This window comes from Excalfactoria chinensis, chromosome 4 (assembly GCF_039878825.1).
Source record: "Excalfactoria chinensis isolate bCotChi1 chromosome 4, bCotChi1.hap2, whole genome shotgun sequence".
Classification (NCBI taxonomy): domain Eukaryota; kingdom Metazoa; phylum Chordata; class Aves; order Galliformes; family Phasianidae; genus Excalfactoria; species Excalfactoria chinensis.
The window spans coordinates 55,394,936-55,415,506 of NC_092828.1; the positions used below are offsets into that span (position 1 = coordinate 55,394,936).

A 20,571-nucleotide genomic window follows, 5' to 3' on the forward strand; every position below is an offset into this window, starting at 1 on the left:
TTGGGCAAGAGTGTCAACTGAACCAAAATGAAGGTTGTCTTCTGAGGAAGCAACCCTTCTAAAAATAAATGCTACTCTAAGGAAAATAACTGAATAACTTGTGATACTCAGCAGGGTGTAGTGTTTTCCTAGCTAAGGAAACTGTAGAGTGACAAATAGCAATGAGCAGTGATGGAATGAGCCTTCTTCACTTAGATTACAGCTGAAGAGAGGCACAAAAATGAATCATTGCTTAAGGAGTGATGAGATTACAACTAAAGAGAAAACCCACTGAGTTATGATTGTCCAAAGACCATGCTATTTACTGCATGCTGTAATCAATCATTTCCTGTCAAGGTAACAAATAATAAAATATGATTGTTGCATAACGAAAGGGTATGGACAGCAAAGGGCAGGGTGAGTCACAGTGTCATTGCAAAAACCTGAGCAACTTGCCTAGTGTGGGGGGGGGGGTGTCCCTGCCCATGGCACGGGCTGGAGTTTAAAGGTCCCTTAGAATCCAAACCATTCTGTGATTCTTAATAAGTTTTTGCCACAGCAGTTTTTGTTTATGGATGAAATAGGCTTAATATTTGTAAGTAACATTGTTAATTATTAAATTTTGACAGTATAGCCTTGACTTAAAATCTGGAAGAAGTGGTGTTGACCTTCTCTCTGTATATGCAGTGTGATGTTTTTATTTTGGAAGTATTTAAAACCACTGGACGCATTTAATTGATGCAGGAATCTTGCTGAGGCAGAAGCTACCCAGCAAGGCTTTCTTTGGCTATGTTATGAACAATATCCACCAAAAAGGATGTACAGCCTCTGCAGGCAACCTGTTCCAGTACTGCACTAAATCCTAGCAATGGAATTTTTCCTCATATTTATTCTGAACCAGCTAAGCTTCAGTTGTGATCATTGTACTTTGTTATATTGTCTGCTAATACAAGGAAAAAACTGCGCTTGTGAGTTTTCTTACTGCCCTTCAAACAGCTGTGTGCTGCTGTTAGGTAACTCGTTTGCCTCCTCTGTACTGGACTGAAAAATCCTAGTTCCTTCAGTATTCTCACTGGGCAGTTCTGCTTCATGTATCCAGTATTTTAAGCTGTACAGAACCAGAGATGAAACATCAGCCAAATTGCTAGCTGAAGTTTTTGCTCTTCTCGTGAAAAACAACATGTACCAAAGTTACAGAAGCATTCAAACTGTGGATTTGAGAAGACAATATATCATCTGGTTGTCTGTGGTTTATGCTTGGCAATCATCCTTCTCCTCAGTGAAGGACGAAAATAATTTTCTAGGGCAAACATAGATTTAGTGGATGATAGCATACAGCAGGACAACTGCATTTATTTTCCCAATGCTTTATAAATTTTGGAAGACAGAGTATTTTATGGATATCAATATCTTTAAGTTGATTATCTGATGTAGTGCTGTGTTACACTAACTGACTCAGGTGGAGTTGTAAATTAGCAGCTTTTTATGGGTTGGATGTGTTATTCTAAAAGCATCAATTTGATGTTTTGACTTGAGATCTGAGGACATCTGAACAAGATTTAATGGCATTCTAAATAAGATACTTCAAAGATGAACTTTATTGGTCTGTGGTTTTTTGTTGTTGTTGTTTTGTTTTGCTTTATTTTGTTTTTGCATACAGAACAAGAAAAAGCTATTTTTGTTTCTTGTGGCTGTATGTAGCTGTGTTTGGGGCCATCCTGAAGGGCTGGAGGACAGTAAAGCTTGAAGTTATTTGCCCCATTGTCCAAACTGAAAGAAACGCAAGATGATACTTCTATAGTTTTTGATGTCCAAAGGAAAGTTATGATGTATCACACAAAAAGTTTGTTTTGTTTGGAAATCTAGTTCTTACAATTGCCTATAACGGTCTTCAAGTAAGTATGCAAGAAATCTCTACTGGAATTTAATTTTTCATTCCAAGAAGGATTCCTTCTCCTTTGCATCCAGTATCTTAGGAACTTATTGGGAGCTGCAGATGCAAATCCCTGTCAAATTAATTCCTTTTTAGAACTGCTTACACTTTTGACCTTCAAATGTTACATTGTAGCAAGGAACACAACTTAATTATGTATTATTTAAAATCAATTACTACCTGTTACATGCTGGCTGATGTTTTTACTGGATATTCATTGGTTCTTGGGTTGTGAAGATGAATGTCCTGTAAGTACTTTGCTTTTTTTAATGTGGCTTTGAACATGGTGATTTATATTCCAAAAACTGTAAGTAAACTTCAAGCACTTTGTTTCCTACAGTTTCTTCTGATGCATTCTCCTTCTAGACAGGATACTGTATGCATGAAATAAGCTATTAGTTGTTGTTTTTTCTTCAGCTATAGCATTTTATTTCTATGTGTAGGAGACAAGCTAAAATTAAATGTAAATTGTTTTCTTGAGATGATAGATTTATATTCATTGTGCACTCTGTCTTACATTAAATCCCAAGCAGTCAATATCACAGATCAACACATGAAAATTGATTCAGGTTGTGCACATCTGTGTTAAATCATTTACAAGATTTTTTTGAGTGAACAGAGTGCTTTGGTGTTATTTATTATTAAAATATTGTTTGCTCTTCCTGTGTGAGTGATGGGACATAAAAGCCTGGGAACAAACTCAGCATTTTGATAACTTCCACATAATAAATTGTTCCCTCAGTGTATTGTATTCATTTTATGATTGTCTGCACTGTAAATCTGCAGTATAGAGACTACTAGAAATGATGGGATTTGGGATCAAAGTAGAAGTTTTGGGAAAATCTGTCTTTTTACCTAGTACTTGGAAAATGGCATTATCAGGTGCCATGATTATCTCATGACATGTTCTGCAAGCTTTGTGATTTGTCAAAAGATTGTGAAAATTTGGGGTTGATGGTTGGACTTGGTGATCTTGATGGTCTCTTTCAAGACCTTGCTAGAACTTTCTTGAAGGTCTACATGATTATAAATATGTCTTGAAAAACACTCTGTGATCTCCAAACTGGAATGATGAAGCTCACCAGAGAATAGAGTACTAGAGCGGAAGGTGCCTGCTGTAGTCCACCACCTATTTGTTTAAGCAGGACAAGAGAATGCTTGGAGAAGTGGTATTGCTGAGAGATGAGATGGAGTAGTGGTGTTTCCAGCACTAGTAGGCATAGGGAGTAGAACTCTTTCTCCAAGGTATTGAAGATTGGAATGGTCACTGTTGACTTTGGATTCCTAGACAAAGTGACCTGGCTTTTTTCTGTGGTAAACACAAACTTTGTTTTCACCTTTGCTGGTTGCTGATGGCTTTGCCATCTTCTCATCACTGGTTAAAAGATGCCTTATGGCTTTTGAAGCCTTCCATTGGTTAGTTGAGATGAACTACTACACATTATCTTGAGCAGTAATAGAAAAAGTGTAGAATTTTTATTTAGAAGACTGCAGACTCTATGCACTAACATGATGTCAAGGCTAGAAGCTGCTAAAAAGGACTTCTTGTAATTGCTTTTTTTCCTATTGTGTATTTTCTGAAAGACTGAAGGAGGGAGTACAATTGCTAAACGTTCTGAAAAACAGATGAGAGGGCTTTGTGAATTACTGTAATTTCTTAGAAGCCCAGAGACAGGTGCAGCCAGCTCTTACCTGAAGTAACAGGGCCACTTGTGAAGAATGAGAGGTGTATGCCTGTAATATGAATGGTTATTTTTAAGGCATTGCTTAAATTGTGACTTACAGCTCTCATTTTGCTCACAAAGAGACATGGTATTTTTATTATGATTTGTGTATGTTCACATTTAGCAGACTGTGTCTGATTAATCAGTCCATGTTTTTCAGTTTTTAAATAAACAACACACCAACCTATGTTGTGAACCATGGTAACTTTTTCTGAGCACCCATATGTTTCTTACAAAATGGTATAAAAGCCCTGTGCTCCAAGAGGGTTGCCTGCCTCTCCCATCCCTGTGGATGGTGTTCATTTCTTCTGACATGCTATTTCCTTCTTATACCCCTTTTTCATTTTCGGTGTTCCCTCTTTATGAATTGTTACCTTCTGTGGTTCTGAAAGAGAAGAAATCTAAATGTTCCTCACTGATTAGGCAAGCGGGCCTGTGATAAGAAGGTAATAGTTGGAGCTCTTCATCCTGCAGAAGAGAAGACTCCAGCAAGACCTTACTGCAGCCTTTCAGTACCAGAAGGGGGCCTAAGGGAAAGCTGGGGAGAGACTTTTTTCAAGGGTACATAGCAACAGGACAAGGCAAAATGGCATTAAACTGGAAAAGGGTGGGTTTAGATTAGATATCAGGAAGAAATCCTTTACTGTGAGGGTGGTGAGGTGCAGGAACGGGTTGCCCAGTAAGGGTATGAATTCTCCCCTTCCTGGAAGCATTCAAGATCAGGCTGAATGGGGCTGTGAGCAACCTGGTCTATGGGAGGTGTCCCTGCTTATAACAGGGGGTTGTAACTACGTGACTTTACAGGTCCCTTCCAACCCAGATCATTCTATGATTTTCAGATATTTCTGTTCTTGTAGTCACTGAGGACCTATGGGATTCCTAACTAACCAATCCAGTGCTCCAGAGACAGAATTTCTGATGCACTTGCACTGTTTGAAGTAGGCTTCCATTTCAGCTTCCTATCTCAAATTGTTATCAGACTCTAAATTAGAGTTGGTCAGATTGGTCTGCACACGTTCATTTTCCCATGGACCATGCCTGGCACAGAAATCTTGGTCACTGAACTATCAAATTTCTTGCACAGATGCATCTTCTGTAGGCTGTGAAATCACAGTGTGTGGAATCCAACTACACACTGTCTGAGAGCATAGTGACAACTTGGCAAGGTGGTCCTTGAGGACCAAATGATATTTATGGATCCTTTAATCTTCATGGTGAAGTGAAAGAAACCTTTTTGGGAATAATCTGCTTTGTGTTGTTTTCAAAAAATCCTATCTATGTGAGAAGCAATTGCTGTACTTAATTTCAGATAATCTTTAATTTTCATTTCAGTGTTTAGACAGAAGCACCAATGTCAATGGAGGAAAATATTTGATTAATAGAATCATAGTATGGTTTGGGTTGGAAGGAACCTTTAATACCATGTAGTTCTAACCCCTCTGCTATAGGCAGGGACACCTCCCATAGACCAGGTTGATCACAGTCCCATCCAACCTGACCTTGAATGCTTCCTGGCGGGGGTATCCACAGCCTCACTGGTCTACCTGTTCCAGTGTCTCACCACGCTCACAGTAAAAAATTTCTTCCTGCTATCTACTCTAATTTCTAGACTAATTTCAAATGTACTTTTGTAGAAAATGCATGCCATGAAATAATAGGTTCAAGATTTTTCTCATTAGGTGTCTTTATTTGGAGTAGGTAAACAATTTTAATGGGGGGCTAAAAAGTATTTGATAAACATCTCAGTATTCTAATAGTATCTTAGGAGAAATGAGTATTTTTACTTGCCTGGTATAGTTGTCTTTTTATAGATTTGTTCTTTCATGATTTAGTGTGTTACAATCTTTCACTTCAGTGTTGTTCTATGTCTTTTCACCCCCTATTTTCCATATCCCTCCTCGAATATAGATCTGTGCATTTCCTTCCACTAACAATAATGCTTAAATTGCAGATTAATATGTTAAGGTATTGGAAGCTGAGCTGTCAGCATTGCTGTCAGTGAGTTCATGTAATCAGCAAAGATTTTTTTTTTTTTTTCCTCAGCTTATTTTAATACTGAATTAGTTGCTGCTGCTACAGAAGTGGGAATATCATTAGCCTGTACTGCTCAACAGCACCTTATTGTGAATTCATGTCTCACTCACATTAAATGAGACTTAACTTACAAGTGCATAACCCATAAGATTATCCTGGAGGAATGAGTTGTTGATGTTTCCCTCAAAAAATAGGAACATGTTTTGAGTAAGCAAATTCTGATAACTTTTAATTACCCTTAAGTGAGGGTGGGATTAGGGGAGGGAAGTGCAATTTGCTTTGTGTTTTGCATCATAAAGTAGATGATCTTACTATGAAGTTTCATTCCTTCACAAATAAAGTTTACATCTTTTCCAAGTTGCAAAATAGGATACGATTTCACAGGAGTTATGAGCAATTAGCTGAAATATATACAAGCAAAGACTATTTCTATGACAAAAAGGTGTCAGGTGAGCATGCCTGTGCACACATGTTCAAAGCTTATGGCTTCTGATGCTGGATGTGCTGGTCCACAAACCCCCAAGAAGAAAAATCATTCATACCTTTATGCAGTATGAATGCAGTATATGGATGCTTACAAAATGCTCTGCTTATAGAGTGTAGGAACCAGGAATTTATTCACACATCTATCTGTGTTGCGCTTATTGCATGTTGTGTATCAACATCTTATGACAGGCAGACCTAGTGCAAGACTGTGCTCTGTTGTCTGCTTGAGGACTAAACAGAACCTACACAGGCATCGTACATCTCTGGGAAGAAAGTGGTAGTACCGTCCTCTTGACAGATGATTCCCTTTTATTACTAATGGTAGTAACATCAGCAAAATGGTTTTCAGAAATGTAAGCCTGGTGTATTTTCAGTACCTAGAAAGGAAGGTATTTTGCATTTGTAAATCTTTGTCCAAAATGTTAATTTATTTCTATTTTCCTCTGTGAAAGTATTGAGATTAGATGGGAGGGTTCTTCGTAGCTCCCACTGTGATACTGAGGGTATTTGGATACCTGCATCTGCCTTAGTGCTGCATACCTGAAGTATATCATCATTGCACTGGCCAGCTGTAATGCCATGTCTGAACTTTTGCTGATTTGTACCCTTGGAATTTACTCTGTTCTTGAAAACAGAGCTTTGGAAATAAATGCACTGTAAATTTCCTGTTTAAAGTTTAGAAGGTACGAGTATTCTAACATATGCATCTGCTGCATGTACTTGATTGCTCACAGTTTTATTGTTCGTGTTCTCAGCACAAGTAACCAGTGCAGAGCGTGGTAAAGTTTCTTGCAGCATAGATAGCTTTGAGGAGCAGTGAGATCTTGCACAGTCTCTTTCCTTGGTCTGTTTCTGTATCAGCCACTCTTTTCTGGCTGGTGTACATGTTTATACCAGAGCACACATGATTTTGCTGTTGCAATGCAGGCGTAACCTCTCACAAAAACAAATCAGAAGCAAATGTTGCACTAGCAAATATGTAAATTATTTTTTCATTTATATATTGCACAAGTGCACAAAAGCTTTAAAGGTGACTGTAGCTAATTGTTAATCTATTTAGCAAGTTAAAAATATGGTCTTTGGATAATTAGAAGCTTTATTGTGGTCAGTAGGTCTCAAGGTTAAAGACTCACCCAGAGAGGCTCAGTGTATTCTTATAGCTCTGTTTGTTTGTTTGTTTCCCCTCAGCCATATATCACTCCAGCATTATTTCCAAGAATAAACTGTGTGCTTACAAGGCTCAGTTTGGTATTATAGTGCCAGTGCCATTTCATTGCAGGGAGCAGTGGGGTATGTAATTCATTCTTTTCCCCAGTTTACTGCTCTGAAATTTAGTAGTGTACTGTAAAATTTAAAGCAGGTATAAAAACTGTCTGCCCTTACTATTGTAAACTTTGCGTCCTGCTTTTGTGGCCTTTTGGGGGAAGGGGAAAGCTATATATCAAACTTAATGAGAAAAGTTTCTTCCAAGTTTCTTATTAATTCCTCCTCATGCTCTCTGCCTTTTGAACAACTGATAAGGGACTCTGCTGTAACAATGCTAAAATATATAGATAAATACTTGGTCTTGTGGGTTTTATTGTATAGCAGCTTCTAATCAAATTGAATGAAATTCATAGTAGATTCTATACAGTGGAATTAATTTGCATTGTTATGACTTCTTATCTGAGAGAAGTGCTAAAAGGAGCAGGAGCTGCCATGAAACACATCCAGCCTTAACAAAATGGAAGACAGAAACATAGCAATGCTAGCGGCCACTAAAGCTTATCTCAGTGCAAATAAAACAGCTAGCATGCAAGATCCTGCACAAATGCACAACTTTTCCCCAGAAAATGCTTAGTTTTGTTTGACAGGGCCCTATGTATCTGGACAATGTGAAATGGAGATTTGGGGCTCCTTTGATCTAATGTGGTTATCTAAAGGGGAATGTTGCAACATTTATCTCTGACTAGCTGCATAATAGTCAAGGCTATGAAAATTATGTTGCTAATATAAAGGTAGTATCTATCAAATTTCTTCACTGGCAACAATGTTGCTGAAGAGCCCGCAGCTTCTGTTGCTTCCTTCATGCAGAGGCTACCCATTGCTGCTGAAGAGCTGTTAGAAGCATCTCCTACTGCTGTCCATTATGAAACTACTGTGATGCCCCCTCATGGGCCAAAACCAAGAGCAACACGGATGGGCTTGCTGTAATGGTAGCTATCTCCAGGAAGAGGCTTCCATGTCCTATCCACTATGTTAGCTGCTGTACTTAAGCTATGAGTAGGATAAAGAATAATGTATTTCTTCACAGTGGAAGTAGTATGTCCCACGCTTTGTCCTTCAGCTAATTCAGCTTTGTAAAAAGAGGTGGAGCTGACGGGAGGATTGAGAGTAGGAAGTTGTAACTCAAGAGGTAACTGTGTTGTAAGTTACCCACTAACTCTGCAGGTTTGAAGCAGCAGAATATCTGTTAACTTTCCACCCCCTTTTGAACAGCATTTCATGTTTATACTTAAATTTTTTTCTAATGAGAGCATGCTTCTCAGTTGGAGCCACTCATAGCAACAAGACAGCCTGGAGAATCTTGCGAAATAAACAGAGAAAAACAGTGTCTCTCTTTGGTGAGAATTATGTTTTCCCTTTTCTTTGCTTGTCTTCCAAAAGCAAGAGAACATGACTTAAAAGCCATATTTGCCTGATTTTGTGGTCTTTTTTGCAAGAACGCAAGCAATTCTGGGTTTACAGAAGAACTGAAATAAAGTGCTGTCACTTATTTTTATCCTGATTGTTATGTTTATGTTTTCTTTGGGAATAAAACCCAAGAAGATAACTTCCCCATTTTTGAAGGTTAAGGAAGCTGCCAGTAAAAGAAACCCACCCCTTTCTAATAGCAACCGGGATATGGCATTTCTGTCTGCTTCTTGATTTTGACTGCTGAAAGAAGGCATAACATGTCTGTGGAATGTATGCAGCATGGTTTTCCATATAAATGCTAGGTTTTGATGAGCAGCTGTGGTACCAATAGCACATCTTTGTGTCCCTGCATTTTCCTTGATCCTTCCGTATTTAAAATTTGGCAGGGGTCTTCCCATCCCCAGCCAGGAGTCTCTGACTTCTTTCTGCCTCATCTGCTCCACCTGCCAGCTCCTTGACTTTTTGCACTGCATCCTACTGCTGAACAAGGATAATGCTCTCCTTCCATGCAGGCTGTATTTGTTTAAGGGCAGCAAAGGTTCAGGAATTTTTGGCACATTTGACTGTAGCCCCACACACAGCAAGGAACTGTATGACTTAAATGATGTAAGGATAGTAGAAAACAATACAAGCATCTCATCTGTGGAAGCTTGTTTTCAGAAGGTAGTTTCTGTCATTGGGAGTGGATTTTTTTTTTGCAAGCAAATTTCTATATCTGTGTGTGGACTGCCTGTCCTGTATGCTAGCCCAGCGCATATTCAGTGTTTGCTCTAATCTGACATATGGCTTTGAATTTGAGTTTAGAACTGAAGGGCATACGCTGTCGTGTTAGGAAGGTATTGTGTCCTATAGTGTTTTATAGCAATTTATTTCTTTGACATGGAGAAAAATGCCCTGTGCAAGGTTTGATTTTTGGATCTTCGTCACTAATTGCTTATTTCTGTTGAAGAACATTATAGGGGTTTCGGTTGTTGAAATAACATACAAAGTCAATAGTGAGCCAACTGTGGGTATGCACTTTAAAATCTATGCATGCGTTTATATGTAATATATACCTGTGTGTATGAATATGTATCTAACATGTAATGTACATGAAGATTTGCATGTTCATTTTGTGTGTGCATCTCCTGGAGGTATGTGACATTATTTGATTTGATGCTTGTACATAATACCTATACAGCATCTTGAGTAGCAAAATTTAAGTGCTGAATAGAAAGCCAACTCTTTGAGTCTCCTGTTACATGTGATATTTTAAAAAAGGAAATAAAATATTAAATTCAAAGTAACTATAAGCATGTGCAGAACTTATTTTCTACTTTGAAGAACAACTGAATGTTGTTTGGATTGTTTCTCTTTATTCTTACTGGTGAGGTCAATTGTACATGTGAATGATGTGCTTTCTTTAAATTCACCCATAAACAAAATGTATAAAAGCAACAGTAATGCTTCCTGTTTCAGTGTGGAAAGGAAAGAGAGGAGAATTGCAGTGATTTCCTGAGCTATCAGGTTTACAGTGATGTGCTGGGCTGTAGTGGATCTGCTGCTGGGATGTGGGCTGGGGGGGAGAGCCTGCAGACCCTGTGTTTATATCTCCTGTGACTCCCTTGCTTCCTTCTCACGGGTACACCTACCATATCTGATTAGAAGTAGGAACGTTTTCCTTGAATTCTCTTGGATTGTGTCTGCGTAAATAGCAGGGAACACTCCTTACAAGCACCAGATGGCATGCAGATTTCAGTGGGAAGTGCTGACTGCTTGTTGGTTCTTTTTTATTTTTTTTTATTTTTTTTATTTTTTTTTATTTTTTTGCATACTCACAGATAAGGAATTTACATGAACAAATGGCAAAGATGGAAGGAGCTTTTCTGTGTGTCTTTGAACTGGTGCTGTAACTCTGGTTTGAGCTATTGCATGCTGTTTCTAGCTAAGGGAGTAGCATGTGGTGTGATGAAATGGAAAGCACTGTGAGTCAGAAACACAATAAATTATGTACTGTATGTGCTATGACAGCTCAATAGGAGCACTTGTGGGTGGAAAAAGCATTAGATGTTTCTTAGAGCACTACTGACATTTTTTTTTTTTATATATATTTTTTTTTCCCATTTTAGTCAAAACTTAATCACATGAGCACATAAAACTTTTGGAGGAGAAAATTTTCCTTCTGTACGTGAGATACAAACAAAAGTGCTAATAAAAGAAAAAGAAAAAAACATTCAGCGTAGAGCTTTATGTGTCAAAATGTGGCCTGTATATTGTTATTATATAGGTATTTTTTTTCCAAGAAGGCTCTTATTCTTCTGTATAAAGAAGCATTTCAATAAACTGTCTACTAACAGGGAGAAAACAGGTTGCTTTTGAGTAGCCACACGGTAGCAGAAGCAAAGTCACAGTGGCCAGAGTAGATACATGTAGGTGTAAGAATATCCTTCCAATTGCACAGTAGGTATTTTTCTTACAAATTAAACAAACATCTCTCTAATTTGAGAATATGTGTATTTTAGCAAGACACAACTCTCATTTTCTCTTTCAGGTAGGCCAAGATCTTTTGAACTTTGCAATCATATAACTGATAGAGTATGAATGATAGGTATTTCTAATGCTTGTTTGATTTTCTTTGTGTATTAGAGCTCTTAGAAATCAGTCAAAACAAAGAAATAAATCTAGGACTGATAAATTGTTTGGTAGATGTTTATGTGAGTTTGTGTGATTGCGCTGTATAGATATTTATTGCTAGTCAATGGCATTAATGCCCATGAGCTACTCCGCATACTCATTGAATAAACAAAACCCTTCCTGAATGCACAGAAAGATTCAGTATCTAGAACTTCCAGAAGTGAAAGAGTTAATGATGGGCTGCACTGCATTCAGTGTATTTGCAGATGTTGCTGCAACCAGCTGCTGATTTTTCTCCCATCCTGTTAGGGAATTCTGCCAGCTGTGATTCATGGAATGATTTTTTTGCGCTGAGTAATCTGTGGTTTTTCTTTTTTCCTCTTCCCTCTCCCTTATTTTTACCATAAACTAAAATCCTATTCATTTTAGCTCAACGGAGGGAAAGCTTCTAAAGCGCTAATGTGAAACATTAAATATGCTCTGTTTTGGACAGAGAAATTTTAGCAAATATTAAATTTGCAGTGATTTCACTTTCTCTCAGACTGAATAGTCCAGTGTAGAAAAAGTTTTATGACAGAACCAGCTTTTGTTTTTTGCTAGTCATATGGTGTGACAGTTCTTGTAGGACTTTTGTGCTTGCACTGCTAACGAACATCCAAGTTTTGTGCTGATACTATGCCTCCTTTCTCACAGATCGCTCTGAAAGAAATAAACCAGACTGCCGCTCTTCAGGGTAAGAACCATATTCCTGTGTTTATTCTTCGCTTCTTCTCCCTCTTTTCTTTACTGTTTTTTGTTGTTGTTGTTGTTTGTTTTTTGTTTTTTGTTTTTTTTTTCCTTTTATGAGATGAATTTGGAAATTAGCCAAAATAATAAGAAAGGCTTTCTTCTACTTCTCCATTTTGGTAACAGTAAAAAAATAAACAAAAAAAAACCACTGCATAACTTTGTGTTAAGGGTTATTATCTAGTTTGCCTTATGGACAGCACTTTTCAAGGAATGATCGGGGTTCCCTATATTGTAATTGTGTGTGCTGGAAGTTCAAAATGCTTGTTTATTATTATTTATGATAAGAAGCACTCATCAATTTTGCTTCTGTATTCTTTGGAGCATTGGTTTTGTGGCAGGGAAACTAATTCTTGGTTCAGTCAAGGATTGCTACTCTTGATTCTGCTTAACTTTTCTGTTCTGTAACTCTATCATCCCTAAGGCTTCAAAACTGGGAAAAGCAAACAAAAAGTTGTTAACTCAAACACACAAACATTTTATTTCTATCTAGAATTTCCATTAGGAATTGCTAGACTTCTGAAACTATTGATTTGCAAGGCCACACTTTCCCTTAATTTTTTGAATATTCACAGAAACTTTTCTTTATTTTCATCTCATTTAAAAAAGAAAAAAAAATGCATCTTTACATCTTTCACTTTTGCCTTATTTCAATTCTCTCCACTAAGGAATAAGATCTCCTCCATATCCCATGGTGGATGATGGGATTTTAATGAAGTGAAGTGATGGAACAGACTAACTAGCAGTGGTTCTTGCACTCCTTCATGACATACTTTTCCATAGGACACCTCTGGTGCCCAACCTTCAGACATGACATAACCTTTTCATTTTATTTTAGTCTAATTATTTTTGTTGTAACATTTTTGACACCACACTGCGGTAGCTTTTATAGCTAGAAGAACGGAGGGAACTGTAACCTGTTCTTGTAGCACAGCTGATACCTACTGTGTGATGTGATGGGAGAGAGGATGTTTGCTCCTTCCCTCACATGTACCCAGAGTACTATATTTGTTTCCAGCTGTGCGTTGTTGAATTTGCAATAGGAAGATTACTTATATCTATCTACTTGAAACACTAGTCACTGTGCTTCCTTTTACAATTATAAAATGCTTAGTTTTTTTCCATACAGTGATTCAGTTGTACTCTAGATGTTTGATACTTTATTGAATTATGTAATATTACAATATATTGAATCCAAATCATTATCAAAGGGAAATATAATGATCAAAATGTTGAATGTAAGGTTGAAACACTCTGTTTTCTCTTCATCTGCTTGGTCCTTTGGTCCTTTCCTATCAGTACCTTCCTTTTTTCCCCACACTGTATTTTAGAAGTTCAAATTTCTTTTCCTTTACAACCCCCCCCTCATGGAATTAGAATTACAGGTGTGAACCACCTCGATAGTGAAATCCTTCCCTAAGATGACTTTGTTACACATTCCAAATTCTCCCATGGAAAACACGTGAAATTAACAGTCTAGTGTAAGTTGCTTATAGCATTGAGGAAATTGAGGTTTTCATAGTCTTTTGTTTCCATCAGTAGAGCACATGTCTTGTAATTATATCTGTGTATCTTCTGTCACCTTCTCAGTCTCACTGGCCATCATGTAATGTTAGTTCTGCTTTTGAGGGTGAGCTCTGAGAATGGCAAGTCCTTTTAAAAGGAAAGTGTGGTTTTGTGCTTGTCTGGTTGCTGCTCCTAGGCCAGAGCAGAAGCGGCCTGCCTTATTTAAATGATCTACTCTTCTAATTGATATTGCTGCACTCTGTGGTTCATCTCGTACTATAATGGCAGTGTTCTAAATTTTGTGTGACAGATTGCTGGATAAGATTCTTATCCCCAGCCTGACCGTATCATCTCCGGGCAGAGTGCTGCAGGCACAAGGAGACGAGCCTGTCTGACTGTAAAAACTGAAGGAAAACTAAATACTGAAGCAACTGAAACTTTAATTAAATTACAGTGCTTCACTTCTCATGTACCACAGGCTGCATTTCAGAGCTGTTTGAGTTACACTGGGGACTACTTATGCCATTTTATGATGAGTGTCTGCAGCCATGACCTTTTACTCTCTGGGGGCAGCTCATGACGAGGGAAAGGAAAAATCAGATGGCATCTTTTTTTTTTTTTTTTTTTTTTTTTTTTTTTTTGTGTGTGTGTGTGTGTGAAGCTACGTGTGTAGGGATGCATTTTGAAAGTGCAACATAACATCCCTCTCATGATCTTCTCATGATCTAAAGCTGAACAAAATTACTTTGCAGCTCATTTACGTGGAATACAATGTCTACTAAGAATTTCTGAACTAGAATTACTGTAAAATCAGTGTAAAAAAAAAAAAATGAGGTGGACTTTGGGATACTAGTCAGCTATATGAAGACACATGCAATGAAAGGCAGATACTGTAGACTGGAATAGTTGATGTAAATCTTACTGAGAGAGACAGGGAAGTAGTAATTTATTTCATAAAAAGCCTTGGTGAGATCTTGCATCATGAACGTGGGATGCTGGGATGAAAAACAACAACAACAAAAGCCCTAACATCACCATATCATAACTCTTTCTCTGAATTTGAAAGGCCATTTTAATCCACAAAATGATGATCTTAATAAAAAGATCATATGACAATATTTCTTGTGGCTGTGAGGAGCTAGTGTGGGATCTGGCATGAGGCTGGTAAATTTGGAGTTTGGATAAACAAAGATCATAGTTGATGTTTCAAAGGATGGAAACATGTCTTAGATATTGCTTACAAAATATGTCTTCATTGTACTCTTTTACCTCTTTTGTCAATTAGCAACAGTGCCATATAGGAGAGAGTGGGTCATGTGAGAAGGATCCACTGTCTCGTGTGCCACTCTGCATTTATTTTTTACTTATTTATTTACATATTGGAACATTAATAAGATGGGTGTTCCATTAATCCAGGTAATACCTATTGCTGTGTTAGATCTTGTCTAGGGACATTTGATTTTATGGCCTAATATTAACCACAGTTCCCTGACAGTATTAAAAATGTGTCTATTCTGCAATAACAATTTGTAATTATTATTATTTCTTGATTTTACTGTCAGGTCATGCACTGTTGTAACACAGGTCAATTAAGTCAAAAGTGGTAGGTACTTTAGTCTTACATCTCTAAATGTTTTCACACTACAAATTACGTAGTAATAATAGCAGATTTCAGGCATCTATGTGTTTCTAGTTCATTCTTGAACATGAGTAAATCTCACAGAAGGAACTGGATTAGCAATGCTGTGCTGTTTTTTTTCCTTTGGAATAAGGACTACAGTTCACAAAATCCTGAAATACCATCTTCTGATATAACTCATAGTAGTTGCTTTCACCTTGGAGATGGGAGGATGAAGTTAACTGAAGAAAGCAACAGCTTATTGGTAGATCTACTAGTTTATCATTCATTCATATAAGAAATTTTGATTTTTTAAATCTAGGAGACTACTGTGAAGATTTGCCCTCAAAATGAGGGAAAAGCTGGGTATCTGGAGGATAGCTATGGGAAAGAAGGGGATGGACTCTATAGCAGGGTCTGTGGTGATAGAACAAGGGAAAATGGTTTCAAGCTCAAAGAAGGTAGATTTAGGTAGATATAAAGAAGAAAATATTTACTGTGGAGATAGTGAGGTACTGGAACAGTTATCCTGGGGATGTAGTGGATGTCCCATCCGTGGAGACTTTCAAGACCAGGCTGGATCAGGTGCTGGGCAAACTGATCTAGCTGTGGTGTCCCTGTGCATAGCAGGGGAGTTGGACTAGATGGCCTTCAGAGATCCCAGCCAACTCTAAGGATTCTATGAGTTTGTTTGTTTTTTCCTCAAATAGATAATAGAATTTATTGGCATGTAATGTACTTGCTGATTGTAATTTACTGAAGTTCTTTTATGGCTGAATCCCTTCATTTGGTTGGACAAATTTGGTCTTAATTCCCCATCTAAATATACCAAGCCAACAATACAATCAGCTTTTGTTTCTTTATAAAGGAGTTCTTGAAGTAGCAGATCAAAGGGACTATAGTTTCTTTTAGTGAGCTTCTGGTAAACCAAGCTGTCATTTATTTTTTTTTTTTTTTTTTTTTAATGGTATTTTGCATGTTACTTTGGTTTTAAGTTTTTGTGTAGTAGGATTCCATTAGTGAAAGTTTCTCTGTATTTCCACTGCTAGGTAATGTTGATCTTAGGAAATTGTGCTTAATAAATATTACAATAATGCTGTGACTGTATCTTAAGAATGTGTTTTCCCAGATCATCTGTGGAGTCTCACCTGAAAGACACCTTTTAATTTGGATCTCATGCCTTTAACAGGGCATGAGGTCATGAGGTGAGTCTTAAGGCACAGGCCACACAATGTGGTCGAATTTTACTCAGCATCCACTTAAATTGATACATTTATACAAAATGATAGGCCTTAGCAGTTTTGAGAAAACAGAAACACTGTGATTGTCTACATTGTAACCAAACATTACAACAGTCTGCAGTCAGTCATTTAATAATTCAAGCTTTGCGTATCTGGAGACGTGAGGGTCTTTTCTTCTACCCTACAAATCTTGCTAGCTCTGAGCCCTGTAAGCTTGGGTTTCTAGTTTGAAGCCTTTCACAAATTAAACATCTCTGTGTTTAATGAATTGTTTTGTCATCAGAAATAATTTCATTACTAATTTTGTAGATGATTGAACAAATTTTGCTTATTTTAGGTAAATTTAATTTCAGACTACTGTATTGGAATATACTCTTATAATCCTACATAAGGCTCCTGTTTTTTGTTGTATCATAGTTAAAGGGGTACTGTGCAGAGTCTTCTGCTGCTGCCGCTTCTGTGCTTAAAAATCATGGAATTATGGAGATGTTAGTTGGAAGGGACTTCTGGAGGTCACGTAGTCCCACTCTTGCTCATAGTTGGAAGATGCTAACTACAGATCTGGTGATGGCTTTTTCTAGCCAAGTCTCGAAAACCTCCCAGGAGGGAGTTTGGGCCTGGTGGTTCAGCTGATTTTCAGTCCACTTATAGCCTGCTTGTCTCTTCCATATTAACTGGAGTTTGAAATGATAATGCTGTGGGAGTCAGTGTCAAATGAACCTGTCTAAATCTGGTTCTTTGGTTTAATGTTGGGCAACTTAATATTCAGACTTATTCCCGTAAGTGTCCTGATATCTAAAAAATACTCCTTGTATAATCCCCTGGCAATGATTGCATTACACTGTCAGTGCAGCTATTAAGCTAGGGGAATACTTTAGACTCTTGTCTAAAGAGTTAGAGTGTTAGTGGTTGTAATGCAGATATGGAGTTTGAGACTTCAAACCTTGCTGACAATCCATCTGAAAGTGAAGGATGGGTGTGACTAAGTGGGGTGAAAGAAGAAAGAGCAGATGATAGTACTTGTTTTAATGTCGCATTCTTATGTATAAATAGCTTTTCTCTTTTTTTAAAGCTAAAATGTAGCAGTTGATTGTTTAGTCTAAGCTCATTTCTAGGGTGTGGAAAAGAGGAAATTTCTACTTGTGTACACTCCCAATAAGTCAGAGATTGATGTAATAAGTACTTCTGCAGAAATCTCATCTCCTTCCCAAGCCCTGAGGGTGCAGTTTCACAATTGCCTTGAGCTGAGCTAAGCCTGTGCTGCTTCAAAAGTCGGTCTTGTTCCCTCCTTTGGGCCTTTATCAGTGCTCACATGGTTAGTTGGAGCAGAAGGCTGATCTCCAAGGAGAAAAAGAGCTGTGTCTCAATTTTACAGATGAAGTGGGTTCAGCAGAGGGAGGCAGTGATTTCTTGAAAGATGCACAATAAATCAATGGCAGAGCTGGAAGCAGGGGCTTGATTTCATGACTTTTGTTGTTGGCATCTGAAAAGTAGGATTGTATGGTTCAGTTTTTTCCCCTTCTAAGACCTGAATTTTGTGTTCAGTCACTTGGAGCATGGTGTAATCCTACTGGTTAAATGTGGTTTTCAACTAGCATAACTTGAGACTGGAATCTGCTTATGTGTCTATCTTTTGTTTATCACATTTTTTTTTCTGGAGAGCAGCTCATGCTGTGCGTGTCAGAGATGTGCCTCCCTGGAGACAATTAAGCTGGAGCAGTTTTGTGCAGTGCATTTCTTTGATAGCTTCCTTGCCTCAGTAAATCATTATGTTTAGTTTCCTCTTTGCAACGTTAATATTCCTTGCTCAGTTTTTACTTTTTTCTAAGTGAGAAATAAAAAATCATAGGTAGAGATGGCAGATGGGTTTAACTGAGTTGTTTGCAATTAATGATCTTGTGGGTGTCTAGAGCCTGTGGCTACAGATGTTTGTTTTAAAGTCACTGTTTCTTTGCTGTTGTGTTGGGGATTTTTGGCAATTAATTTCACAGATAGCAGTAAAGAATTATTGTGAATGGAGCATCCTGGCCAGAGGTCCAGACTCCTTATTCCTAAACAGAGAAGAGGGATTTGTTTCAGTAAGAGAGCATTCTGTTCTTTGTTTCTGCGAAGGGAATTTTGAAGGACTTTTATGCTCTGAACAACCCCTTCTGTTGTCTGGTCCACTCTCCAGTGCTGATGCTAATTCATAATGTGAAATAATGCTGAGAATTAGGTGGCTGTTGTAGAAAGAAAATTATTCACTCTTCCTCACTGAAAGAATTTCAGTGCTCCTTGGGGAGTCGTGTATGCACAAGCAAGCTTTGCTGTCTCATCACCTATCTAAGGAGGTTGCATTAGAAGGTACCAAGAACCATCTGGACACAAGGCTGCATTCCTTATGAATTAGGATAATTGCCCAGAGTATAAACAACCATGGTAAACATCAGTTTTAGAAAGGTGGTTTCAGGAAGCACACAATTGTACATTATTATTCAGTGATGGTGCTTTCCTTTTAAAGGTAATTTTGAGACTATTTCATTTATATATTTAATTCCCTACAAACCAGCAATAGCTCTCTTTGAAACAGCCAGATGGTTTTGTCTTTTAAACCTGCAGAAAATAAACAAGCTCTGTAGTGAATGGAAGCTGTGGGATGAACTGGAATTCTCTGTTTATAAGTAACATGTGATGGGCCAAATTAATCAGGCATGGTTTTAATGCTCCTTTATTATTATTCTTTCGTTCCAAAGACATTGCAATGACAAATAGCACGTGAAATTCATCCGATTGGTGGGAAGCGGGGCTGGAAGAGAATTGGTAATAGTCTTGAACAGTAACTCTTCTAGAAGGAGGAGGAACTGTGAAAGGAAATCTATGAGGTATGTCTCGGGGCTGAAGCAGCAGATTTGCCTCCTTGTAAATGTTCATCTTAGAAAAAGTAGTGGCTCGTGTCCTTCCTGAAAGGAACTTGTGTTGGAGCTGATACATGAACTTTGATTTATTTCCCTAAGGATTTGTGTAGGTTTCTGGTTGGAATCAGGTCAGTATCTACATTTTTCTTCACCTCTGGAATTTGAGTGGGAGAGTTCAGTTTGCAGTTATATTGTGTTGGCTTCCATGGCCTCTTTCTCTAATGTGCACAAGAAGGAAAAGATTGTTACTCTTTTTCTTTTTTTTTTTTTTTTTTTTTCTTTTTTATTTCTTTTCTAGTACTGCTTCCCTACTTTACCTTTACTTCTTTGTTGTCTGCAGATCATTCTACTGTAGGTAATTGGTTACTTAAAGTAGCATCTGGTCTTTTCAAGTTGAATGTTTAACTGATTGATCAAGCATTCTTGAAAAGCATGTTACAGTTGCATCCTGACTGTATCACAGGGGAAGAAATATTCCCAGTGGGGCCTGTCGAATTGGTAGTTTCGTCTATCTTACTGTATTTGATGTGTGCTGTGCAGTTTGCACAGCTGTGAATTAGTCTCTGGTCCTGTCTCTTGTAAGACATTACATTTCTAATTTTGATACAAAATTTCTCTTTATTTCTCTTTTCAGAGATGTTTTGCTCACTGCAAGTTTGAATTTAGTCCCATTTACAAATGGGATTTGTCCTAGTTTTGGTCAACTGTAGTAAAGCACAGGCCCACTTGACCCTTACTGAGTTCACTAGCCCTTGTTGTAGATGAGGATAGTCTGCTTTTGCATCTGTTTCCAGCTGCCTGAGCTTTAGGAAGTGAACTAAGATTCAACAGTGCAAAAAGCCATGCTGCTTTTTCCATCGGAGGCTACAACCCATGTGGTCACAAGTAGGTCCTTGCTACAGAGGACTGAAATTAGACTACACAACCCTAAATGTAGAAAGTATTTGTACAAGTAAAGTGTACAAGTATGTGTAGTTGCATTTTAACCATGGTAGAGATATTACAAAAGGTTCATCAGCAATTCTGTATATAGTAAAAATTCCCAGTCTTGTGAGGCTTGGGGCAGAGGTTGATTTCTAGT

General features: G+C 37.8%; 1 protein-coding gene across 4 annotated transcripts in view; it reads left to right on the forward strand.

Moving 5' to 3' along the window:
* The window catches only part of SH3D19 (SH3 domain containing 19), an 88,225-nt gene that overhangs the window by 13,412 nt on the left and 54,242 nt on the right, over positions 1 to 20,571 (forward strand). For all 4 annotated transcript variants that reach the window (XM_072335001.1, XM_072334998.1, XM_072334999.1 and 1 more), the window contains one exon: positions 12,139 to 12,178. Coding sequence is in view for 2 of the 4 variants with exons in the window: in XM_072334998.1 (XP_072191099.1) it covers positions 12,139 to 12,178 (40 nt within the window). In the remaining 2 variants the exon portion in view is untranslated. The remainder of the gene's footprint in view (positions 1 to 12,138; positions 12,179 to 20,571) is intronic.